The sequence below is a fragment of the Arachis stenosperma genome, chromosome 4 (genome assembly GCF_014773155.1).
Source record: "Arachis stenosperma cultivar V10309 chromosome 4, arast.V10309.gnm1.PFL2, whole genome shotgun sequence".
NCBI classification, from domain to species: Eukaryota; Viridiplantae; Streptophyta; class Magnoliopsida; order Fabales; family Fabaceae; genus Arachis; species Arachis stenosperma.
The window spans coordinates 116,178,532-116,200,424 of NC_080380.1; the positions used below are offsets into that span (position 1 = coordinate 116,178,532).

The 21,893-nt window shown below is 32.4% G+C and overlaps 1 protein-coding gene across 2 annotated transcripts; it reads left to right on the forward strand.

Moving 5' to 3' along the window:
• Positions 1 to 3,462: 3,462 nt before the first annotated feature.
• LOC130976767 (putative UPF0481 protein At3g02645) lies at positions 3,463 to 8,984 on the forward strand. Of its 2 annotated transcripts, none has more exons than XM_057901691.1 (5): positions 3,463 to 3,540; positions 3,759 to 3,940; positions 6,307 to 7,091; positions 7,283 to 7,512; positions 8,227 to 8,984. In XM_057901691.1, exons 3-5 carry the CDS (start codon positions 6,310 to 6,312, stop codon positions 8,910 to 8,912), a joined length of 1,698 nt encoding a protein of 565 aa, XP_057757674.1. In that variant the 5' UTR covers positions 3,463 to 3,540; positions 3,759 to 3,940; positions 6,307 to 6,309; the 3' UTR covers positions 8,913 to 8,984. The 2 variants fall into 2 exon arrangements, with proteins under 2 accessions (XP_057757674.1, XP_057757673.1); XM_057901690.1 differs by having other exon boundaries at positions 3,759 to 3,851.
• The last annotated feature ends 12,909 nt before the right edge of the window (positions 8,985 to 21,893 follow it).

A 21,893-nucleotide genomic window follows, 5' to 3' on the forward strand; every position in this document is an offset into this window, starting at 1 on the left:
TATATAAATTAAACTACTAATTTGATATTAGAATGAATTCTTTCGATAATAATAATAATAATTAGTTTTAACAGCATTTTTAAAAGATTCTGCAAGTATATTATTTTTTTTTAAAATATTATTTATATATTAAAATTAACTATTAAAATAAATTATTATATATTTATATATAAATATATATAATTTAATTATGTATAATTGTATTTAATATATATTTTTATTATTTTATATTTCAAAATATATATATTTTAATAATTAATTTTAATAATTAATTTTAATGTATACTTAATTGATTTTTCTTAAATAATATCGACGTGATAAAACTAAGTAATTAAGGACGGACTATCTAAACAAATTAAAGGGTAGAATTAACGCAACAACGCCACCTTTGATATAATTCATGTTATAAAATAAGGTGTAACCTCCCATAAAAATATTTAAAGTTGGCTTTACGTGAAGATAGATTTTTTTTTGTGACTTTAAGATAGAAATTTAGATATTAATCAGTATTTTAATTTGTAATAATACATGAATATAAATTTTTTAAAATTATATTGATTTTGTTATGGCATTATAGATGGTGATACAAAAAATTTATAAATAAAATTACTTTTATAAAAAAATTGTAAGAGATAAAAATTTTCATCAGTTAAGAAGACATGAGTCTTTATACATAAAAAAATTAAATAATAAGATTATTAGTTATTATTATTTTCATGCGAAAGAGTTTAATTCTTTATTAATGATTAATTTTATTATTTATTATCTAAAATTTAAAAAAATTTAATGTGTATATTTTTTTATTTGATTAGATGTTAAATTTGTTGTATAAATTAAATAAAAATAATTAATTTTTATACTTATTATTTAAAAATAATATTTTCTCTCTTTATGAATATAAAAATATAATTATATACTAGTATAAAAAAATTTATATTAATAGTTATAAAATTAACTCAATTTTTTTTAAATAATTAAATCTTGATTCTAACTTTTAATCACAACATTAGTATTCTCTTCAAATTATATGTAATAAATATTTGAAAGAAGAGAAAAGAAAAAATATAGATTAAAAAGATATATAAATAGTAAAAATTTAAAATTAAATAAAAAAATACATATAATAATAATATTTTTAATTTGAATTATATTATCTTATTAATTTTAATTTTTGTAAAATAGAAATGTAGAGAAAAATAGAAAATGAGAAAAAAGAGAGAGAAAGATAAATAAGAAGAATGAGAGATAGAGCAAGTGAGTTAGTTTGGAAAGAAAAATGTTATTTTAGTTGTAATAAAAAATATCTAGTAATACATTTTGGTTTGTCAAATTATTAATATCAAATATAAATTATAAATTATATATAAAATAAAAATGATAGAGAGAAATAGAAAAAAAAAAGAGGTAGATAACAGAATGTAATAAGAAAGAAGTTTATTAATTTTGAAAGAAAATATTTTTTCTTAATTTTAATTAGAGAGTGTTATGTGACATATTTTGATTATTAAATTAGTTAGTAATATATAATATATTTATATTTTAATTTTAATTTTAATTTTAATTTAATTTAAATGTAATTAGAGAATGTCATATTAAATATTTGATGGTCAAAAAATTTGCAATAAGTTATTGATAATAATATATAAGAAAGATAAAGTGGGTGAAAAAATAAGAAAGATAAAAAAAGAGAGAAGAAAGAGCGAAGAATTCTTTAATTTAAAAAATATTTAATTTTATTATAATAAAAAATGATATATAATATATTTTAATTATAAAATTAGTAATATATGATAGAATATAATAAATGTATATTATGTAATACTTTTTCTTGGTGTCCATGTTTATTATATATGTAATAAGTTCAGTTTGAAAAATATCTTCTAAATTAAGATGAAGCGAAAAAAAAAAAATCAGCTAACAACCTCTTATAAAAGATAAATCAATTTTTTTATCAATTTAGTTGCATGAAAAAGGTCAACATTTAAATTTGCATATTTACGTTCCGTAAATCTTGCTTATGACATATTTATTTTAATTTTCACCATAAAATAAGATTTTAAAAGTAGATTTTTTCCTTTCAAAGTATATATCATGCACAATAGAAGTTGAATTGAGTCAGGCTACCGGACAAAAAATTGTAATTCGCTTCGATTCAGTTCGTGTTATTAGACAGATTAAATTTAAATTTTGTGTAAAATTTATTAATTAAAATGGTCAGACCATAGACTTTACAAAGTTTATAAAATTCGTGAGGTTGTCTTGTTAATTTTTTTTAAAAAATATTTTTAATTTAAATTTTTAACTATTTACTTATAATAAATATAAAACAAAATTAAAAAAATAAATAATCATATTAGTCAAAATTGAGGAATTTTTTTAAAGAAAAAATTTATGTTTATAAATTATAAGTTATGATATATGACAATTGATTGATATATAAATTAATTATGATTTATATATGATGAATTATAACTTTTAGAATTATACATTTAATATCAATTTAAATTTTTAAAAAAGTTTATTATTTTAAATTATTAATATATTTTTTTAAATAAACTCGTGAGTTTGTTGAGTTTTTAAACAAGTTGGACTCGAACATAAAAAAGGACTTATAAAAAGTAACATGCCTAAATAGGAGTGACAAGTGAAAAAGTTCACCCGTCTTATTCCAGCTCGTCAAAAATCTGTTTTCTGGCGAATTTGCACACCCTATCCTATCTAATAAGACGGTTTTGAAATCTCACTCTGCCTCCACTTAACGGCAGGCTGGCAGATTAGTAGGCAAATTTTTTTTATTATTAAATATTAAATAATATATATAATTTCTAAAAATATAAAAAATTATAATTTTTAAATTTACAAATATTAAAATATTTATAATTATAAATATGTAATAAATATAATTGTAAATTAAATTTTTTAAAACAAAATAAATATTAGCAAAAAAACCACTAAAACCAGTCAGGCTCTTCCGGCCCGCCAAAGTCCGTCAAAATCCATAATTTAAATAGTGTATATTAGACTTTCGAAATGTGATGATTTCAATTTCCAACCGACCCGGTTTTTTTGACGGATTACGCGAATGGACCCAACAAATTCAGACCCATTTACCACCCAATACATTAACTATATATTATTTACGGATATAAATCAGACTCACCTAAACTAAAGTTTGACTCAAGTTTACAAAATGATAAAGCAAGTTTAGAAACATATTGTTATGTAAGTGATAAAAAGAAAGAAAGAACGAGGTGAGACAAATATGGTTGAATATTTTAAACAACATAAAATAAATTATTTAATATATCAATATTTTAATTTATAAAACATTCTCATACATAGTGAGTTTATGAAATTAAAGGTGGCAATAATGATGTCGTTTCTGAATGGTTGTTACAAGACCATCATCACCTCTTCCTATAAAAGGGAATAGCTTGTTGCTCTAGCACATATGGCTTTCATATATCCTTTCTGCAACTATCTTCATTCTATCCTTGCTACTCTACTCTTTTGTTCTGCAATCCTCTTCTACAGGGCTAGGTATGTAATAGACCCTCGTTCAAATGAACAATCTTCTAAATCGTATAATCATTAGATATAGCCATTATCATAATTCATTGACTATATAGTTTTATCGCTCAATCAATTATCAACACTGAAATGGTTCTAAGCCCTTCAGATTTGATAAACTTACACTAAACTATTGACATCATTCTAATATAAACTTCTAACTTAAAACTTTTAAGAGTGTTTTACAGGTCGCACTTGCGTGGTGCTCGACTGCCCGTTCGCAGGGAGACGAAATCGTTCCCAATACACAACGCTCGATCCATTAGTTGAGAAGACCACAGGTCCTAACTAATATTTATATAGTTTGGAAAAGTCTAAGGAGCCAGCAACTTTTGTGTTTTCTGACCAGCACTTAACCATCAAAATAAAAGTGAGTGATCTTCCACTATTAGATGTAATTTCACACCATTAAAAATACTATTGATGGCCAATTGATGGTTACAAAACACCAAAATTGCTGGTCTCCTAGCATTCCTCTTCTTTTATATACATTTTTTATCAGAAATTCTTCGGTTAGAGACTTTTTAGTATTTTTACTAATTTATGGATGTAAAATCTAAAAAATATATGAATGTAAATTATATTGATTTATGTGTATAAAATTTTGATAAATATAAATACAAATTATTATTGACTAAATATTAATAAAAAATAATAATATTTTTTAGTCATGTAATATTATTTTTTTTATTTTAATATTATTATACCGTCACTTCATAAGTTATACAAATTATTATAATAGTACTACATATTTAAGTATTTTTGTTAATTAAATTTAATTAAATTGGTTTAACATAATAAAAATCAGTTATAATTAGTATTATTTTAAATTTTATTGTTTAATTTTATTAGGCTTAGTTTATAAAAAATTTAAATGTGTAATATTATTTAATAAATTAATATTTTTTAATATTTTTAAAACAGCAAGGTATTTGCTCTGTATAGCGAAAAATTAGTACGTACAAATACAACGTGGACTAATTAAAATGCAATATATAGACTATATTATTTTCATTAATATTTTTTATTTATTTTTTTAAAATTATTATATAATATATCAAAATATCCTCACCATTAATTCTAGAATGACTAAAATATTTTTTAATTAATTTAAAAAATGACTAAACTATTTTTAATTTTCTTACAACAATATCATTTAACTCATACCGAAAAAAAAAACAAAATTACCTTTTATTTGTTAATTTTTTAAAGGATTAAAATAATTTTTTAGAATTTTAGTCATTTTAAAATCAAATTTTTTATTTATAATAGAATTAAAAATTAATATTAGAAGATCACTTTTTAAAAATTAACTATTATGTTGGCGAGAAAGTTACAAAGGATAATTTAATATTTATAAATTAAAAAATATTTTAGTCATTTCATAATTAATAATAAAAACATTTCAGTATAAAGTATTTTATAATATATTTATTAAAAACTAAATAAAAATAAATACTAATATAAATAATATAATTCACATTCTGTTTTTTATGGATTTTTTATAACTAAATAAATTAGATATTTTATTTATCAATATATATAATTTATAAAATAATTAAGCTTTTACTTCTATTGTACATTTTGTTTATAATAAAATTGAAAAAAGTAGTTATATATCTTGTTTAAATGAGATAAATCACGCTAATTTGTCTTTATCTCATTTGAAAATGAGCTATATGTAATATTTTTTTATTACATATCTATTTATTTTATTATATATATATATATATATATATATATATATTGTTTACATTATATTTGTAAATATAAAAATATAATTTTCTCAAAATAATAAAAATGTATTTACAGTACGATTTGGATCGATTTGAGTTAATTTTTTAATTTCTTATTTGATTAGAAACTACTTTATAGAAAAATTTAACAATTAAAATTTTTAAATTACAAAAAATTCTATGATTTAAATTAAAAAAATATATTGATTTTACCTTCTAAACTAAAAAGCATAATATAAACACTCTTTTTAGTTGGTCAATAATATGCTAAATTTTGTGTGATCATACCTCATTTATATTACATACAAGATACAAATATATCTATCTCATTTTTATTATAAACGAAATAAATTATATTATATAAAATAGCAAACACTCTTTCACATTTTTTCTCTAATTAACTGATACATGTTAATTTGTGACCTTACTCTATGGCAGTTAATTTATTTCAATTGGATGTATCATTATTATTATTATTTTGACAATTCATAAATTAAAATAATTTTTATACCTATTAATTTCAACCAATAAACTAATTATTTTTATTTAAATTGCTCTTTTTCACTTTTTGCTCCTTCCTCCTACACTATAATTTTATTCACCACCACCAGCAATTTACCACCACTGTTGACCAGGCACTTGTTAACGTCGACCATCATGCTATCATTTTCGTTTTTTTTTAAGTTTTAAATTTTAAATTTCTAATTTTTTTTCTTTACAAATATAGCTATCCAAGATAGCTGTGGTTGAAATAATAAGCTAAGGTCCATATGCATGGAAGAGTAGAATATTAAAATCATTTATTATATATTTGTGAATAAATATATATGTTATTAAATTTATTTTTAATATATATTTTATATTAGAAATTAATTTTAATGAGTGAGTTTAGTATATACCTCTGTGTGGGTGGCATAAGCATTATGAAGAAATTAAATTTGAATAGAATAACAATGCAACTCTCATCAAGGCAGGTAGCCAATTAACGAATTTGTTTTAGGAAATGGCGGCAAATGATGTTCCTAACAATGGAATGGAAGACGGCGACTTGAATGGATGGAAGGAATCGGCGTCGAAAGCATTACTAGGCAGTTTCCAAGCACACTCTGAGCCAATTGGAATTTCTAATGTCCCAAGAAAACTCCGTGAAGGTAACAAGAACGCTTTCATGCCAAAGACCATTTCCATCGGCCCTCGTTACAAGGGAGCTAGAAGGGACCTAATGAAATGGCAAAACATCAAATTGCACTCCATGCAATCTCTTCTTCATCGGGGACCAAACAAACCAGCAAAAATAAAGCTTCAAGAATGCATGGAGGCCATTTTGAAGTTGGAGAAAGAAGTTCGCGCAAACTATGCAGATGATCTGAAGATGGAATGGAACGACCTTGCGAATATCATGTTGTCTGACGCTGGTTTCTTGCTTGAGCTTCTCATTAGTTCTTCAAAGGAATTCAATGAAAAACTTAAAAGCCGGTTGGCGCCTCCCAACCCGGATGGCGAAGTAAAGAGAACAGGGGAGGTAGTGACTGATTTGTTGGTGTTGGAGAACCAAATACCGCTTATCATTCTCCATAAGTTGTCTGAAATAATTCTAGTTGAGGATGATATTTCAATTGAAAGTTTGGCACTGAATTTCTTTGGCTACATCCCGGACGAAAGATTCAGGCCGGACTTTAACCCTGGTGTTGCGTCTCGTCACTTTCTTGAACTTATCCACTCCTACATCTCTGAAGATAGTGAAGAAGAGGAAGGAGAGCAACAGGATCAGAGAAACGAGCAGAGGTCCATTTTTATTCCGTTTTACAATTTCAAAATGTCCGACTGCATATTATTTTTTGAAAGGTATCTAAGGTCTAATAATTACATATGAACTAAAGTTGAGCGGCCCGGAATAATTACAATTTTTTAAAACTTGTTATAATTTATAATTAAGACAAGTTTGAGTCTGAAGAGAACATCCTATGAACATACAGGTGTTGTAATCCGATCAACAGTATTAAATCTGTTAACTTCCAAAAGGTATTGAATACCTGTGCCAATTGTGCTTCCGATTGTGGGTATGATGTGGAAGATGCGAAGGGGATAAGAGAAGAGACCACCGATGCTGCCAGCAATGTTCAGCAGCTTACTTCCTATGCTCAACTCAATCGATGTGCTCCCATTCTTGCAGCTGCTGGGGTTACAATAATCAAAACTATACACAGTAAGTTTTATTTTTTATTTTTTAATTTTTTTGTGATGATCTTGGTCTTTATTATTGGATATCAAAAATGTTACTCGCATACTAAAATTAATCATTTATTTGTGTAATTTAATTTATTTTTTAATCATATTAGGTGTATACCAAAATCAATTACTAAAATTATTTATCTGTATAGAATACACATTAAAATACAAAATATAAATTAAACTATACATATATTTATACGCAAATACATGGTGGCTGATTTTAGTATGCAAATAATATTTTTATTTATTTTTAGTATATATTTTATATTTTATATATATTTTACACTAATAATTAATTTTAGTGACTAATTTTAACCATATTTGATATATAAATCAAATAATTTAGATGTTATAGCTTAAGTTATACCACTACCATTCCTTTTGTATTTAATTACATAATAGATAGAGTTTATAGTAGTTGTTAATGTGGTTACTGTGACTATACAACTTTAACAATTTTTTTACTAAAATTAAAAACAAATTTTTAGTGTATTTTTGTAACATTTTTTGCTTTTATTTTTTAAATTAACAATTATTTTAAATATTAAAAAATTACTCTAATTGTAGTAATGCTTTTTAAATATTATGAAAATTTATAATCATACTAGTCACATAGCATGTACCTAATTTTAATTAGTTTTAAACTTTTTACACGCAATTTATTAAGTTTGATTACCTGCACCTATAGGTAACGAGGAAAAGCATGAGAACCCAACTCAAGGACCAAATGAAATAAGGGGCTTCAACTTTAACATAAAATTTCAGAAGACCAATGGAACTCTGGAAATTCCACAGCTTCACATCACAAAATCAACAGAAGTGACGTGGCGGAATCTCATTGCTTGGGAGCAAGGCCATACCGGATTCAGCTGCAAACACAAGTGTACTTGGGCTGCATTATTTTTCAACGGCTTAATGTGTTGCGAAAACGATGTTCAGCTTCTCAAAGATAAACAAGTGATAGTGGATCACTTGGACTTGGGCAACCGCAAATTGTTGGAGTTCTTCCGTTCCATCGTCCATGGAGTTGATTCTGACAAGGCAAGTGATTCTCCTTACTGGGAAATGGTTAGCGTGATTAACTCCTATCGCGGCACATGTTGCCTCGGCATAAAAAAATACTCCATAATACTGCGCCATTCTTGGATCCCAACGGTATTTCGCCACTTTGACCGGCTTGTGTTGCGCGGTTACAACCTTCTCATTGGAATGATATCTCTTTACGCTCTTATGCAGACCATCTATACTATTCTCGGCTACTATGAACATCCAAGAGTGAGAAATTCTGGTCAAATGTTTTCGCCGCCTCCTCGCTCCCTACCTCGCCGCCCCCCACCCCTACCACCACCTCCTCCTCCCGGAGGCGTTCCCTAATTTTTGTTCTTTTATTTCCAAATAAAAGGAATCGACTATTTATAATAGATGTAAATGTGAACATAATGTAAAGTGGAGTATCTCATTTTGGAAGTATTTTCGTTTGAATATGCAGTAAAAATAACTTCAACTATATTTTACTCTATGATCTATTTAATGTTCAAGCTGTAAGGGTTTTACAATGTATGATGAGTACTTTGTGATGAGAGAATTAGAAGAAAGAAAGTAAAGAAATCAGAACAGAGAATGGATGAAAAATGTTCTGCAGTAATTTACTGCGGAAGTAATCTGAATTAGAATGAATGACTAAAGATCCACATAAGGCTCAGCAACTAATCATTTATATAGTTGGACTTCAAAGAGCTAAACCTAATAAAGCTGTAACTAATCAAACCATTTTCTAACCAATCTTTACTGATCAGCCTTGATTTTCTTGTTTTGGAGTCAAGCAATTATGCTGTGTACTAACACCTCCCTCAAATTAATAGTTGGCCTAGGAATAACTCTCAATTTGGACCTCAACCTTTCAAATGTTGTTGCTGTGAGAGGTTTAGTCAACAAATCTGCCACTTGATCAGTTCCTGGGACATGGACAACATGAAGCATCTTCTTCTGAATTTTGTTTCAAATCAACTGAACCTCAAGCTGAAAATATTTTGTCTTACTGTGTAAGATAAGATTTGCCATAAGTAATACAGTGCTAAGGTTGCCACAGTAAATTGTTGGTGGAGTATTCAACTTTACATCTTATTCATTAAGCAAATTCTGCAACCATTCTATTTATGCTTCACAAGATGTCAGGCTCCGAAACTTAATTTCAGTATAAAATCTTAAATAGTTACTTGTTTGCTACAAGACTAAGAAATCCAATTAGCACCAAGGTACACACAGTAACCTAACACTAACCTGCGATCCTTAGCGTCTATTGTCCAATCTGAGCCAGAAAAACCATACAACCTCATGGCATCACTCTTATGTAGAACCAGACCACGATGCTTGGTGCTTTGCACATATCTAAGAACTCTCTTCACTGCCTTTCAATGTGCCAGCAATGGATTATGCATAAATTGACTAATTTTACTCACTGCAAAAGATAAATTTGGTCTACACTACAAGAAAAATACTGAGCACCATCAGATTTAGTGTTGCAAAGTAGCAAAAATTTACTGGTGCTAAAGACGTCGAATTCATCAAGTTAAATTATTACCGGCCGATTTACATTTCTGACGGTAAATCCGCCGGTAATAATTAGAAAAAAAAATAGGTGCGTAAGTTAGTATTGGATTTACCGTCAGACAATCTGCCGGTAAACCCATTTAGTGAGAACGCTGCATTCTGTACTGTCGAATTTTTTCGACAATAATTTTTCCCTAAATTCAAAGCGCGAACGCTCTCTCCCTTCATTTTGAATATCTCTCTCTCTACCCTTTCTTCTCCCACTCTCTCTAACCCTCTCCCTCCCTGCCGCTCCGTCAGCCCCACCGCCGCGTCCTCAATCCGTCTCTCTCTCTCTCTCACCCCTTTCTTCTTCCACTCTCTAACCTTCTCCTTCCCGCCACTCCATCAGTCTCGCCACCACATTCTCTCCGGCAGCGCCTCTCCCTCTCACTGCTATCCAATTCTGCCAACCATTACCAACAGTATCAACCACCACCAACATTCAATACAAGAAAATGAAACATTTGTAAAAAAAAATGTATTAAGGAGCGCCTCTGATCCGTCGCTGCTGCCATTAGGGTTTATCGCCGCCGCTGTGCCTTGTCATCGCCATCAAACTCGCTGCAAATAAGAGAAAGAGGGGCGCTGCTTCGCGCCGTTGCTGTCGCCGTGGGTGGAGCCGCTGTTGCCCAGGTCCGCCGTGAAGAGGAACATAAATGGAATAGAAAACAGGGAAGCTGCTATTCGGGATTTGGGAAAAATGGCTCTATTCTGCCTCTGCCACTTCTCTTCATCTTCGTCGCGTTTTGAAGTTCTAAATCCTCCCTCTTTTGTTGAATTTCGGAACATATGAAAGCCTCTTGTTATTTTATGTTCTTTGAATTTTTTATGTTTCTGATTGTTATTTCCTTAGGATTTATTTTTCTGAATTTGTTATCGGTTATGATTTTTGATCTAATTTTTTTGTTTCACCTTTTTTTTGACATATTTCTGCAGTTGGGTGAGTGGAATTCTTTTAATTTTGTTTGGGCATACTAGGAGATGCAGTTTGATGGAGGTGATTGGGGTTTACAAGAGAGATTCGTATTCTTTGCAAAAGGAAGGAGAAAACTTGCAGGTAGGTGTGTGCATGGCTCGGCCCGGCCCGAAGATCCGGTCCAGCCCTGAACACTTTAGGGACTAATTTGGTGTAATTTCACCGAGTTTAGGGCCAGGTAAGGGTCTCAAAAATAGACATAGTCATTATTTCGGGTCGGATACGGGTCATGACTCGGGTCACCCGAAATCGGTTCGGTGGCCCGGTCATCATACACAATTAATATTTTGTGTATTAGTGATGGATGATGGCTATTCTTATGTGGAATTTAAGTATTGTAAACTTTAATATTTTGTGTTATTAGTTATTATAAGACTATAAGTTAATGTTTTATGTTTAAAATACATGAGATTTTAGACTAATTAATGCATAATATTGTGTTATTTGTATTGATTTAAATATTTGGTGTTATTAGACAATATTAGTATTGATTATGGTTATGCTTTAAGTTTAGAGAAGAGTTGGTTCTTGTTATATTTTTCTAAGTGAATTTTACGATGTCAAATAATGGTTGGAGTCTTAGAAATTTAGATATTTTCACATGCTAGCTCATAAGAAGGTATCAAGGTAATATAATGTTAATGGCCCGGTTTTTACCGCTATAATTGTGGTCCAAAAGTGTATAGGTTTGACTTGGCGAAAATTAGCAGATTAAGAATTATTAAGAAAAATGGCGTTGCAAGTACAGTTCATAACCAGCAAAAATTCACTTGTCAATTTAGAAAAAGAGTTGTCACAAATTTTATAAATTAATTACTGGGAGTATGAGTCCCAGGTCGTCTCCCAACGAGTTGCAGGAAGATGTGCTATTTCACTAATCAGAGGTTTTTCAAAATGATTTTTAGTTTGATGAACAGAAAATTAAATTAGAGAATTTATGTAATTTAAATAAAAATCTTGACCGGGAGAAGATTAATCAGAAGTTCTATCCTTGTTGGAATTTTCTCAAAATTAATTAATAATTAGTAGTTGTTTCTACTTAGTTGACCCTCAACAAATGAAGGAAAGTCAAGTTAAAAGTCAACTTCTATTCACAAGTCTTAATCCTCTCCCTTGGGAAGGATTAGAGTTAGTGACTAACAAGTCAACCAACAACGAACCAATTACAATTGAACTATTGAGTATTCTAACTCAAGGTTCTCCTTTTAATAAACTCCCAATCAAGTTGGGCAACTACTCCATTATCATAAATATAGACTTCACAAAATTGAGAGGGAAAATAAAAAGAGACATGATAAATAATAATCAAAGAGATCAATTAAAAATAAATATAGTCTTGTATTAATGAACTCTAAAAGTAATCCAATGTCAACTCTGGACAAATTAAGAATATGGAAGAGTAAATGAAAAGTAGGTAAACAAACTAGAATTACCAGTTCCGGAGGTAGACTCTTCTCAATAGCCAAAGCCAAAATCTTCAAATCCTAAATTATGTATGTATGTAGAAAAATCTAGAGGAGGAGTAGAAATCAGATCTAAAACTAAAAATTATGCGAAATGAATTGTTCTCTCGTCTTTGCATATTCCCTGGCTCTAATCTGTATTTCTGGGCAAAAAACTGGGTTAAAACGCGGCCCAGAATCTATGCCAGCGACTTCTGTAATTCTGCAGATCGCGCACGTCACGCGGCCGCGTCGTTGATGAGAGGACTTTTGCGTGGTCTAGAAATTTGCGGATAAATCCTCGTTGCAAGTATAGTTTCTAAACCTTCAAAAGTCCTTTCATACAAACGTTTTGGGTGTCACAAGTAACAAACCCCTTTAAAAATTGTTAACCGAGTATTCAAACCTCGGGTCATCTTCTCAAGGAACTGCAAAGAAGTATGTTCTTATTATTGGCTATAAAGGTTGTGAATTCGGGGTTTAGAAGGTGAGAAGCAAGTGATTTAAATGACAAGTAAAGTAAATGGCAATTAAAAATAAATAAATAACTGTAAAACAACTTTTGGCAAGATAAGGAAATTTAGAGGTCTAACTTAGTTATCTCTCTCAACTATAATAAAAGTTGTATCTAAACTCCACTTGGTCAACCTTTACCAGGGCAAAGGAAAGTCAAGGGACTAATTAAATTGACCTTTGAATCCTAATTATTTCCTAAGAAAAGGTTGGGATTATTTAGGTTCAGCTCAATTAGCAAGATAACGATTATTAATTACGTTGAGTTCAACAACTGTTGAGTTACTAAATTCTTAATCAGAATCAAAAGGGGAAAAAAAGTAAAATTGCTAGAATGAAAATATCCTCAGATGGGAAGTATCAATAACATAAATCAAAGAGAGCAATAGTAAACTGAAATATCTCAAATATCATTAAATAAAAATGTCATCAACAGCCAATTGTGCAACATCAATCAAACATAATAAAAGCTTCAGAGTAATCAAAATATAAAAGAGAAATTAAATAGTAAAAAGGAATATTAAACTTGGGATCGAGAGTCACTCTAGAAAGCTAAGAGAAGTCCTAAATCCTAATTTCTAAAAACACTACCTAAATCCTAAGAGAGAGAGAGAGAGGAGAGAACCTCTCTCTCCAAAACTACATTTAAAACATGAAAAGTAAATTATGAGAGGCATCCTTATGAATGGATGCATTCCCCCACTTTATAGCCTCTAATTTGTGTTCTTTGGGCCGAAGACTGGGTCAGAAACAGCTCAGAAATTACTTCCAGCACTTTCTGGTCCGTACAGGTCGCGGAAAAGTGACGCGGCCGCGTCGTCCACGCGACCACGCGGATTGGGGTTGGCCAGGTCACGCGTCCGCGTGATCTACGCGTTCGCATCGCCTGGCGTCGGGGCAACTATAGCAAATTATATATCAAATCGAAGCCCCAGACGTTAGCTTTCGAACGCAACTGGAACTGCGTCGTTTGGACCTTTGTAGCTAAAGTTATAGCCGTTTGAGTGCGAAGAGGTCAGGCTGGACAGCTTAGCAGTTTCTCCAACTTCTTGCATTCCTTTCACTTTTGCATGCTTCCTTTCCATCCTCTGAGCCATTCCTGCCTTATAATATTTGAAAACACTTAACACACATATCAAGGCATCTAATGGTAATAAGAGATGATTAATAATAAGCAAATATAAGATCAAAGAAGCATGTTTTCAATCATAGCATAAAATCACGAAGGAAAATGTAAAACATGCGAATTGTATGAATAAGTGAGTAAAGAGTTGATAAAAACCACTCAATTGAGCACAAGATAAACTATAAAATGGTGGTTTATCAACCTCCCCACACTTAAACAATAGCATGTCCTCATGCTAAACTCAAGAGAAACTATAAAGAGATGAAGAGGAATGGTGAAATGTATGAAATGCAACCTATGAATGCAACTACATGCTAAATGTTTTTACCTACTTGGTTAAGAGTAAATAAGTTCTCCAAGACAAAAATAATTCAAATCCCACTAATTCAAATCATATAAAATAAGGACAGGTAAACTTGTGAGAAGATAGCTCATGAAAGCAGGGAACATAGAATCAAGCATTGAACCCTCACTGGTAGTGTATATCACTCTAACTCTCAAGTGTCTAGGGTCAAACTCTCTATTCTTCTCTAGTCATGCTTTCTAAACTTTGTTCTTCATCTAACCAATCAACAAATATTTAATGTACCAATACAAACATCATGAGGTCTTTTCAAGGTTGTAATGGGGCCAAGGTAAGGGTGAAGGTATATATATATAAGGCTAAGTGAGCTAGTGAAGTGAATCCTTGAGTAGTCTAAGATCTCACCTAACATATACATACTATAAAAAAATTTAAAATTATACTTAGCTTTCCATAATTTTTCCTACTTTTGTATTACATGCTCATGTATCAAATTTAATTTTGAATTTCGTCCCATGTGCATTGATCCTTTTTTATTTTGCATTGGGGGTAATATTACTTTTTTTGTTGTTGTATCCCCTTATTTAATATATTTTTTTTCAATGCACATGGTAATTTAATTATTTTGACTTCACATGAGCATGCTTCCCAAAAATTTTATTTTGAATTATTTTATTCTTTTCAACTTCCTACCCTTTGTTTTTATCATCCATGTTCCTAATAGGTTTCCCACACTTAAACAATTACACAACTTCTATCTTAAGCTAACCAAGGATTCAACTTGGGATTTTAAATTTGTTTTTCTGCTTAAGGCTAGTGTTGTGATTTATAGAATAAAAGGGAATTAAAGGCTCAAGGGGGCTAACAAGAGTGATGTAAAAGGTAGGCTAATTTTGGGATAAGTAAGTTAGAATCAAACAATGGCCTCAATCATATGCAAGCATGTAGATATATTAAATATGGACATACAGAATGGAACAAAGCAGAGATTGCAATTCTAGAGAAAGAAACACACAAAAATAATTATGGTTAAATAATGTAACCATGTAAATAAGCTCAAAGTCTCACAGGTTGTGTGTTCTTTAGCTATAATTCATGTTCCAATTACAACTTCAAACAAATTTTTAACATAAAAATTTTTAATTTAAATTAGTGAAAATTTTCAAAAATAGGATCTTAAAAGAAATTTATTATTTTAACCAAGTAGTAACTAAATGCACAAAATCATCAAATAAATATGCAATCAAATATGCAGATGCAACAATGAACAAATAAAGAAAATAAGATTATTGGTGTTGAAAAGAAAGTACTAACCCACGGAGATCGGTATCGACCTCCCCACACTTAAAGATTGCACCGTCCTCGGTGCATGCTGAGATGTGCAGGTGGACGGGTTGTTCCAACTGAAGCTTTTCTTCAAGATTTTGCAGATGGACTTGTCTGTCTCCCCATGTAAACGTCTTCCGCTTCCCTTCCGGGTGGCCATCCTGAAAGAAAAAGGAAAGAAAAGTAACCCAAAAATAAAGATAGAAAGTAAATGAAATATGGGTTGAGTAATGCCAAATGATAATGGTCTCATTTACATGGAAGCTTCAACATGTATGTGAGAAAATAATAGAAGCCATGGCATGCCAGTGGTACAAAATTTGTAACATAGGGGAGGAGTGTGGGTAGTGGAAGTATCATAAAAGATTGGCATTGGCATACAATTAATATCATTCCACAGTGTAATACAAGTTACCAAAATAAATTAAAGAAAAGAAGCAACAGTTGAATAAGAAAAATTTTTAACACCAATGGAAAAATAAAAATGTGCACAAAATTAAAATGTAATGAATGAAATATGCAAATAAATAAAAATAAAATAAAAAGAGAAAGAAGAATGAGAAGGGAAAGAAGGGAAGAGGAAGTAAATAAGAAAGGAGAAGAAAAATTAGGATTTGGAGGAGAGAAAGATAAGATATGTGGCAATTTTAGGGTGAGCTGTGCGGCGCATGCGCGCGGCCGCGGAAGACACGCGTTCGCGTGGGTACGCGTCAGGTAAGACGACGCGATCGCGTCAGTCATGCGGTCGCGTGACCCGTGTTGCGCTGCTGGCACGAGTGCAGCCTCGCTCCAGCATAACTCTCTGTTCGATTCAATTTAATTGCTAAAATTGGGTGACGCGATCGCGTGGGTCACGCGATCGCGTGAGTGTGCGTCAGAAAATAATTGACGCGGCCGCGTCGGTAACGCGGTCTCGTGACAAGGATTGTGCTTCCAGCACCAATCCAGCACCACTCTCGCACAATATGGCATTGTGCACCCTTTTACGTCGAAAATGCAGGGCACGCGGCCGCGTGGGGCACGCGGCCGCGTGGGGCACGCGGTCGCGTGGGAGGCCATACTTCCCATTCGATGCGGACGCGTCAGCGACGCGGTCGCGTGGGTCGATATGTGCCATTAGCACGCCTCCAGCCACGCTCCAGCGTGACTCTCTGTTCACTTTTAATTTTCCTTTCTCTCCAGGCGACGCGGACGCGTCGCTGATGCGATCGCGTTGCGTAGCGAAATTTTTTTTTAAATGCATGAACAATGCAGAATGCAGTGATTAATATGAGTGCTATGCATGATTCCAGGTTTACTAAAGTAAAATGAAAAGGAAATAAAAATAAAAACAAATAATGATGAAATAAACTAAAAAAGAAACGACCATACCATGGTGGGTTGTCTCCCACCTAGCACTTTTAGTTAGAGTCCTTAAGTTGGACATTGGAGGAGCTTCCGGTTAGGGTGGCTTATGTTTAAATTCGTCCAAAAATCTCCACCAGTGCTTGGAATGCCAATAGCCTCCGGGGTCCCAAACTAGGCATGTGAAGCTTCTGAACAGCTTCAAACAGATTTTTAGGTTTCCGGGGTGATAAATGTCAGAATAAACTCTAGGATTCCAAGCCTTGCTTTTAAATCCGCCTCCGTCTTGATCTACATGTCTTCATCCGGGCGGTTTAAAAAGTAGAATCTCACCGTGGTGACCAAACATTCTCCGTGATCCATGCAATTGAGTATGATACCAATCCGTGTACTTCGAGGTGAAGCGTGGAACCTTATTGAACCTTGTGCACCAGCTCTGAGTACGAGCCATTTCCCTTTTACTCTTAAAGCCGCAGAGAGCTCTAAGCTGGCCATCTGTTTCAAGTAAACCATATTCAAGTGAATAAGTAAAGTCATAAGTTAAGGAATGTACCCACTTGAAGCTTGTATTAGGTGGTAGTGGCCTTGGGATAGGTGTTTCTGGTGGTTCTGTAAGTTCTACTCCCTTATGCTCTTCTGTGAATTCCTCCACTTCTTTGCAAAGAACTTCAATTGTATCTGTGTCCTGGTCAAAGTCTTCCGTGTCTTCCTCATCACTCAATTCATAGATTGGAGGTTGAGAGAAATCTACCTCCGTATCATCTTCATATTCACTTGGGGAAGATTCTTCGATCTTAGAGAATTCACTTGCGGACGCAAGTTCATCACCAAGAGAGCTAGACTTGTGAATATCACCATCAAGGGAATTTGCTTCTTGGATTATTTCGTCTGATTCCTCATAAACGACTTGCCTTGGAGATTGTACAGTATCTTCCTTAGCATCAACTGTAGCATCCTGGACGGAGTTTTCCTCAATTCTGGATTCTCAAGGAAGTTCAGCATCACCTAGATCTTCAACCAACTCTTCTTCTTGAACAAAGACAGCCTCTTCTAATTGTTCTAGTACAAATTCATTCTCTGCCTTGTCCACTGGAGTCTCTAGTATTTCTTTCGTGCTACGCTCTTCATCGGGTTGTCCACATGGAGCTGTAGTTGATCCTTGTATATTTGAGCGTTTAGTGGCCCATTGGATTAGTGCGTGCTCCAGTTGTTGAATGGTTGTTTGAAATTTAGTTATTGTTTCTTTTAGGTGATCCTCTGCTTCGCGGTTTGCTGGACTTAGACACGATACATAGGGAAGTAGTGATGACTGGGAACGATTGGATTGGTATTGGGGTAAGGAAGGATCATATGATGGCGAATGGTGAAGAGAAGCTTGTGAGTGTGGTGGTTCGAGGTTATGTTGAAAGGACGGTTCGTATGCACGGGGTGGGGCTTGTTGGTAATTACAAGGTTGTCCACCATGTCTTTCAGCTGGGTATGCACGGTAGAATGGTCTTTGTCCAGGATATCTTGGAGGGTGTTGCTGCCAAAAGGGTTGATTAGATCCTCTTGGTTCCATCCATCCTTGATTGGTCTGACCTTGATGCACATTCCTGCTGTAACTTCTATTTCCTTTAACAATATTAGAACCAAACTCAAAGCGAGAGGGGTGAGAGTTCATAGTAGCAAATAAAGATAAAAGGAAAAACGAAAATAAATAAACAAGCAAAAGAAAAATATTTATAATAACCAATAATAAGGCACACGTTAGCAGTTCCCCGGCAATGGCGCCATTTTGATGAGAGGACTTTTGCGTGGTCTAGAAATTTGCGGATAAATCCTCGTTGCAAGTATAGTTTCTAAACCTTCAAAAGTCCTTTCATACAAACGTTTTGGGTGTCACAAGTAACAAACCCCTTTAAAAATTGTTAACCGAGTATTCAAACCTCGGGTCGTCTTCTCAAGGAACTGCAAAGAAGTATGTTCTTATTATTGGCTATAAAGGTTGTGAATTCGGGGTTTAGAAGGTGAGAAGCAAGTGATTTAAATGACAAGTAAAGTAAATGGCAATTAAAAATAAATAAATAACTGTAAAACAACTTTTGGCAAGATAAGGAAATTTAGAGGTCTAACTTAGTTATCTCTCTCAACTATAATAAAAGTTGTATCTAAACTCCACTTGGTCAACCTTTACCAGGGCAAAGAAAAGTCAAGGGACTAATTAAATTGACCTTTGAATCCTAATTATTTCCTAAGAAAAGGTAGTGATTATTTAGGTTCAGCTCAATTAGCAAGATAACGATTATTAATTATGTTGAGTTCAACAACTGTTGAGTTACTAAATTCTTAATCAGAACCAAAAGGGGAAAAAAGTAAAATTGCTGGAATGAAAATATCCTCAGATGGGAAGTATCAATAACATAAATCAAAGAGAGCAATAGTAAACTGAAATATCTCAAATATCATTAAATAAAAATGTCATCAACAGCCAATTGTGCAACATCAATCAAACATAATAAAAGCTTCAGAGTAATCAAAATATAAAAGAGAAATTAAATAGTAAAAAGGAATATTAAACCTGGGATCGAGAGTCACTCTAGAAAGCTAAGAGAAGTCCTAAATCCTAATTTCTAAAAACACTACCTAAATCCTAAGAGAGAGAGAGAGAGGAGAGAACCTCTCTCTCCAAAACTATATTTAAAACATGAAAAGTAAATTATGAGAGGCATCCTTATGAATGGATGCATTCCCCTACTTTATAGCCTCTAATCTGTGTTCTCTGGGCTGAACACTGGGTCAGAAACAGCCCAGAAATCACTTCCAGCGCTTTCTGGTCCGTACAGGTCGCGGAAAAGTGACGCGACCGTGCGGATTGGGTGTTGGCCAGGTCACGCGTCCGTGTGACCCACGCGTTCGCATCACCTGGCGTCGGAGCAACTATGGCAAATTATATATCAAATCGAAGCCCCGGACGTTAGCTTTCCAACGCAACTGGAACCGCGTCGTTTGGAACTCTGTAGCTAAAGTTATAGCCGTTTGAGTGCGAAGAGGTCAGGCTGGACAGCTTAGCAGTTTCTCCAACTTCTTGCATTCCTTTCACTTTTGCATGCTTCCTTTCCATCCTCTGAGCCATTGCTGACTTATAATATCTGAAAACACTTAACACACATATCAAGGCATCTAATGGTAATAAGAGAGGATTAATAATAAGCAAATATAAGATCAAAGAAGCATGTTTTCAATCATAGCATAAAATCACGAAGGAAAATGTAAAACATGCGAATTGTATGAATAAGTGAGTAAAGAGTTGATAAAAACCACTCAATTGAGCACAAGATAAACCATAAAATAGTGGTTTATCAGTCGTCCACGCGTTCGCGTCACTCAGCGTTTTCCGTGCCACGTGTGCGCGTCGTCCACGCATTCGCGTCACTCGTGTAGCTTCCAATCCACGCGTTCGCGTCAGGCACGCGTTCGCGTCAGGCACGCGTTCGCGTTGCTGTGGAATTTTCCATTTTGCGCGGTCGCATGAGCCATGCGCCTGCGTCACTTCTCGCTGGTCATCTCCTCAATTTCTTGTGTTCCTTCCATTTTTGTAAGCTTCCTCTCCATTCTCTAAGCCATTCCTGCCCTATGAAGCCTGAAACACTCAACACACAGATCACGGCATCGAATGGTATAAGGGAGAATAAGAATATACAATTAAAAGATCTTTAGGAAGCAAGTTGTCAATCATAGAACAATTTTAGGAAGGAATTGTAAACACATGCAAATCATATGAATAAGTGGGTGAAGACTTGATAAAACCACTCAATTAAACACAATATAAATCATAAAATAATGGTTTATCAACCTCCTCACACTTAAACATTAGCATGTCCTCATGCTTAGTTGAAGGAGATAAATCTAAATGAATAGGGACATGTAAAACTCATGCAATGCAATGTAACCTAGCTATAAATGCAACTATATGATTTTGTCTATCTGATTAAAAATAAATAAGTTCTCTAAGACAAAACATGGAGCAGATTCCACTAGTTCAAATCACACAGTAAAAGCAGGTAAATGTGTAAGAAGACAGCTCGTGAAAGCAGGGGACATAGAATTAAGCAGTGAACCCTCACTGATGGTGTGTGTGCACTCTAATCTCTCTAGTATATAGGGTAATCACTCTATCCTTCTCTAATCATGCTCTCTAATTTTTTTTCTTCACCTAACCAATCAACAACATTTAATGTACTAATGCAAACATCATGAGGTCTTTTCAAGGTTGTAATGGGGCTAAGGTAAGGGTAAGGGTATATATGGCTAACTGAGCTTATAAAATGAATCTTTAATTAACTCAAGCCTTCACCTAATCATATATGTATATTCTATATAACTTTAAGTTTCATACCTAACTATCCAGAATTTCCTTTTCACATTCCATACTCATGCATCAACCTTTATTTTAATTTTATCACATGTGCATTGATTGTTGAACTTCAACTTATCATTGGGGTAATTTTGTCTCCTTATTTACTAGAAAAAACATTTTTTTATTTTTTTATTTTTTATTTTTTATAATGAAAATAAACATAGCTTATCAATGCACATAGATTTTTAATTTTCTTTTATAGTTTTACATGAGTAGGTTCCCAAATTTTCATTATTTTATCATGACACATTCCTTTATTACACTTTGTTCCCACAATCTTCCCATATTCAATTAATACACAATTTTTATCTTAAGCTAACCAAAGATTCAATT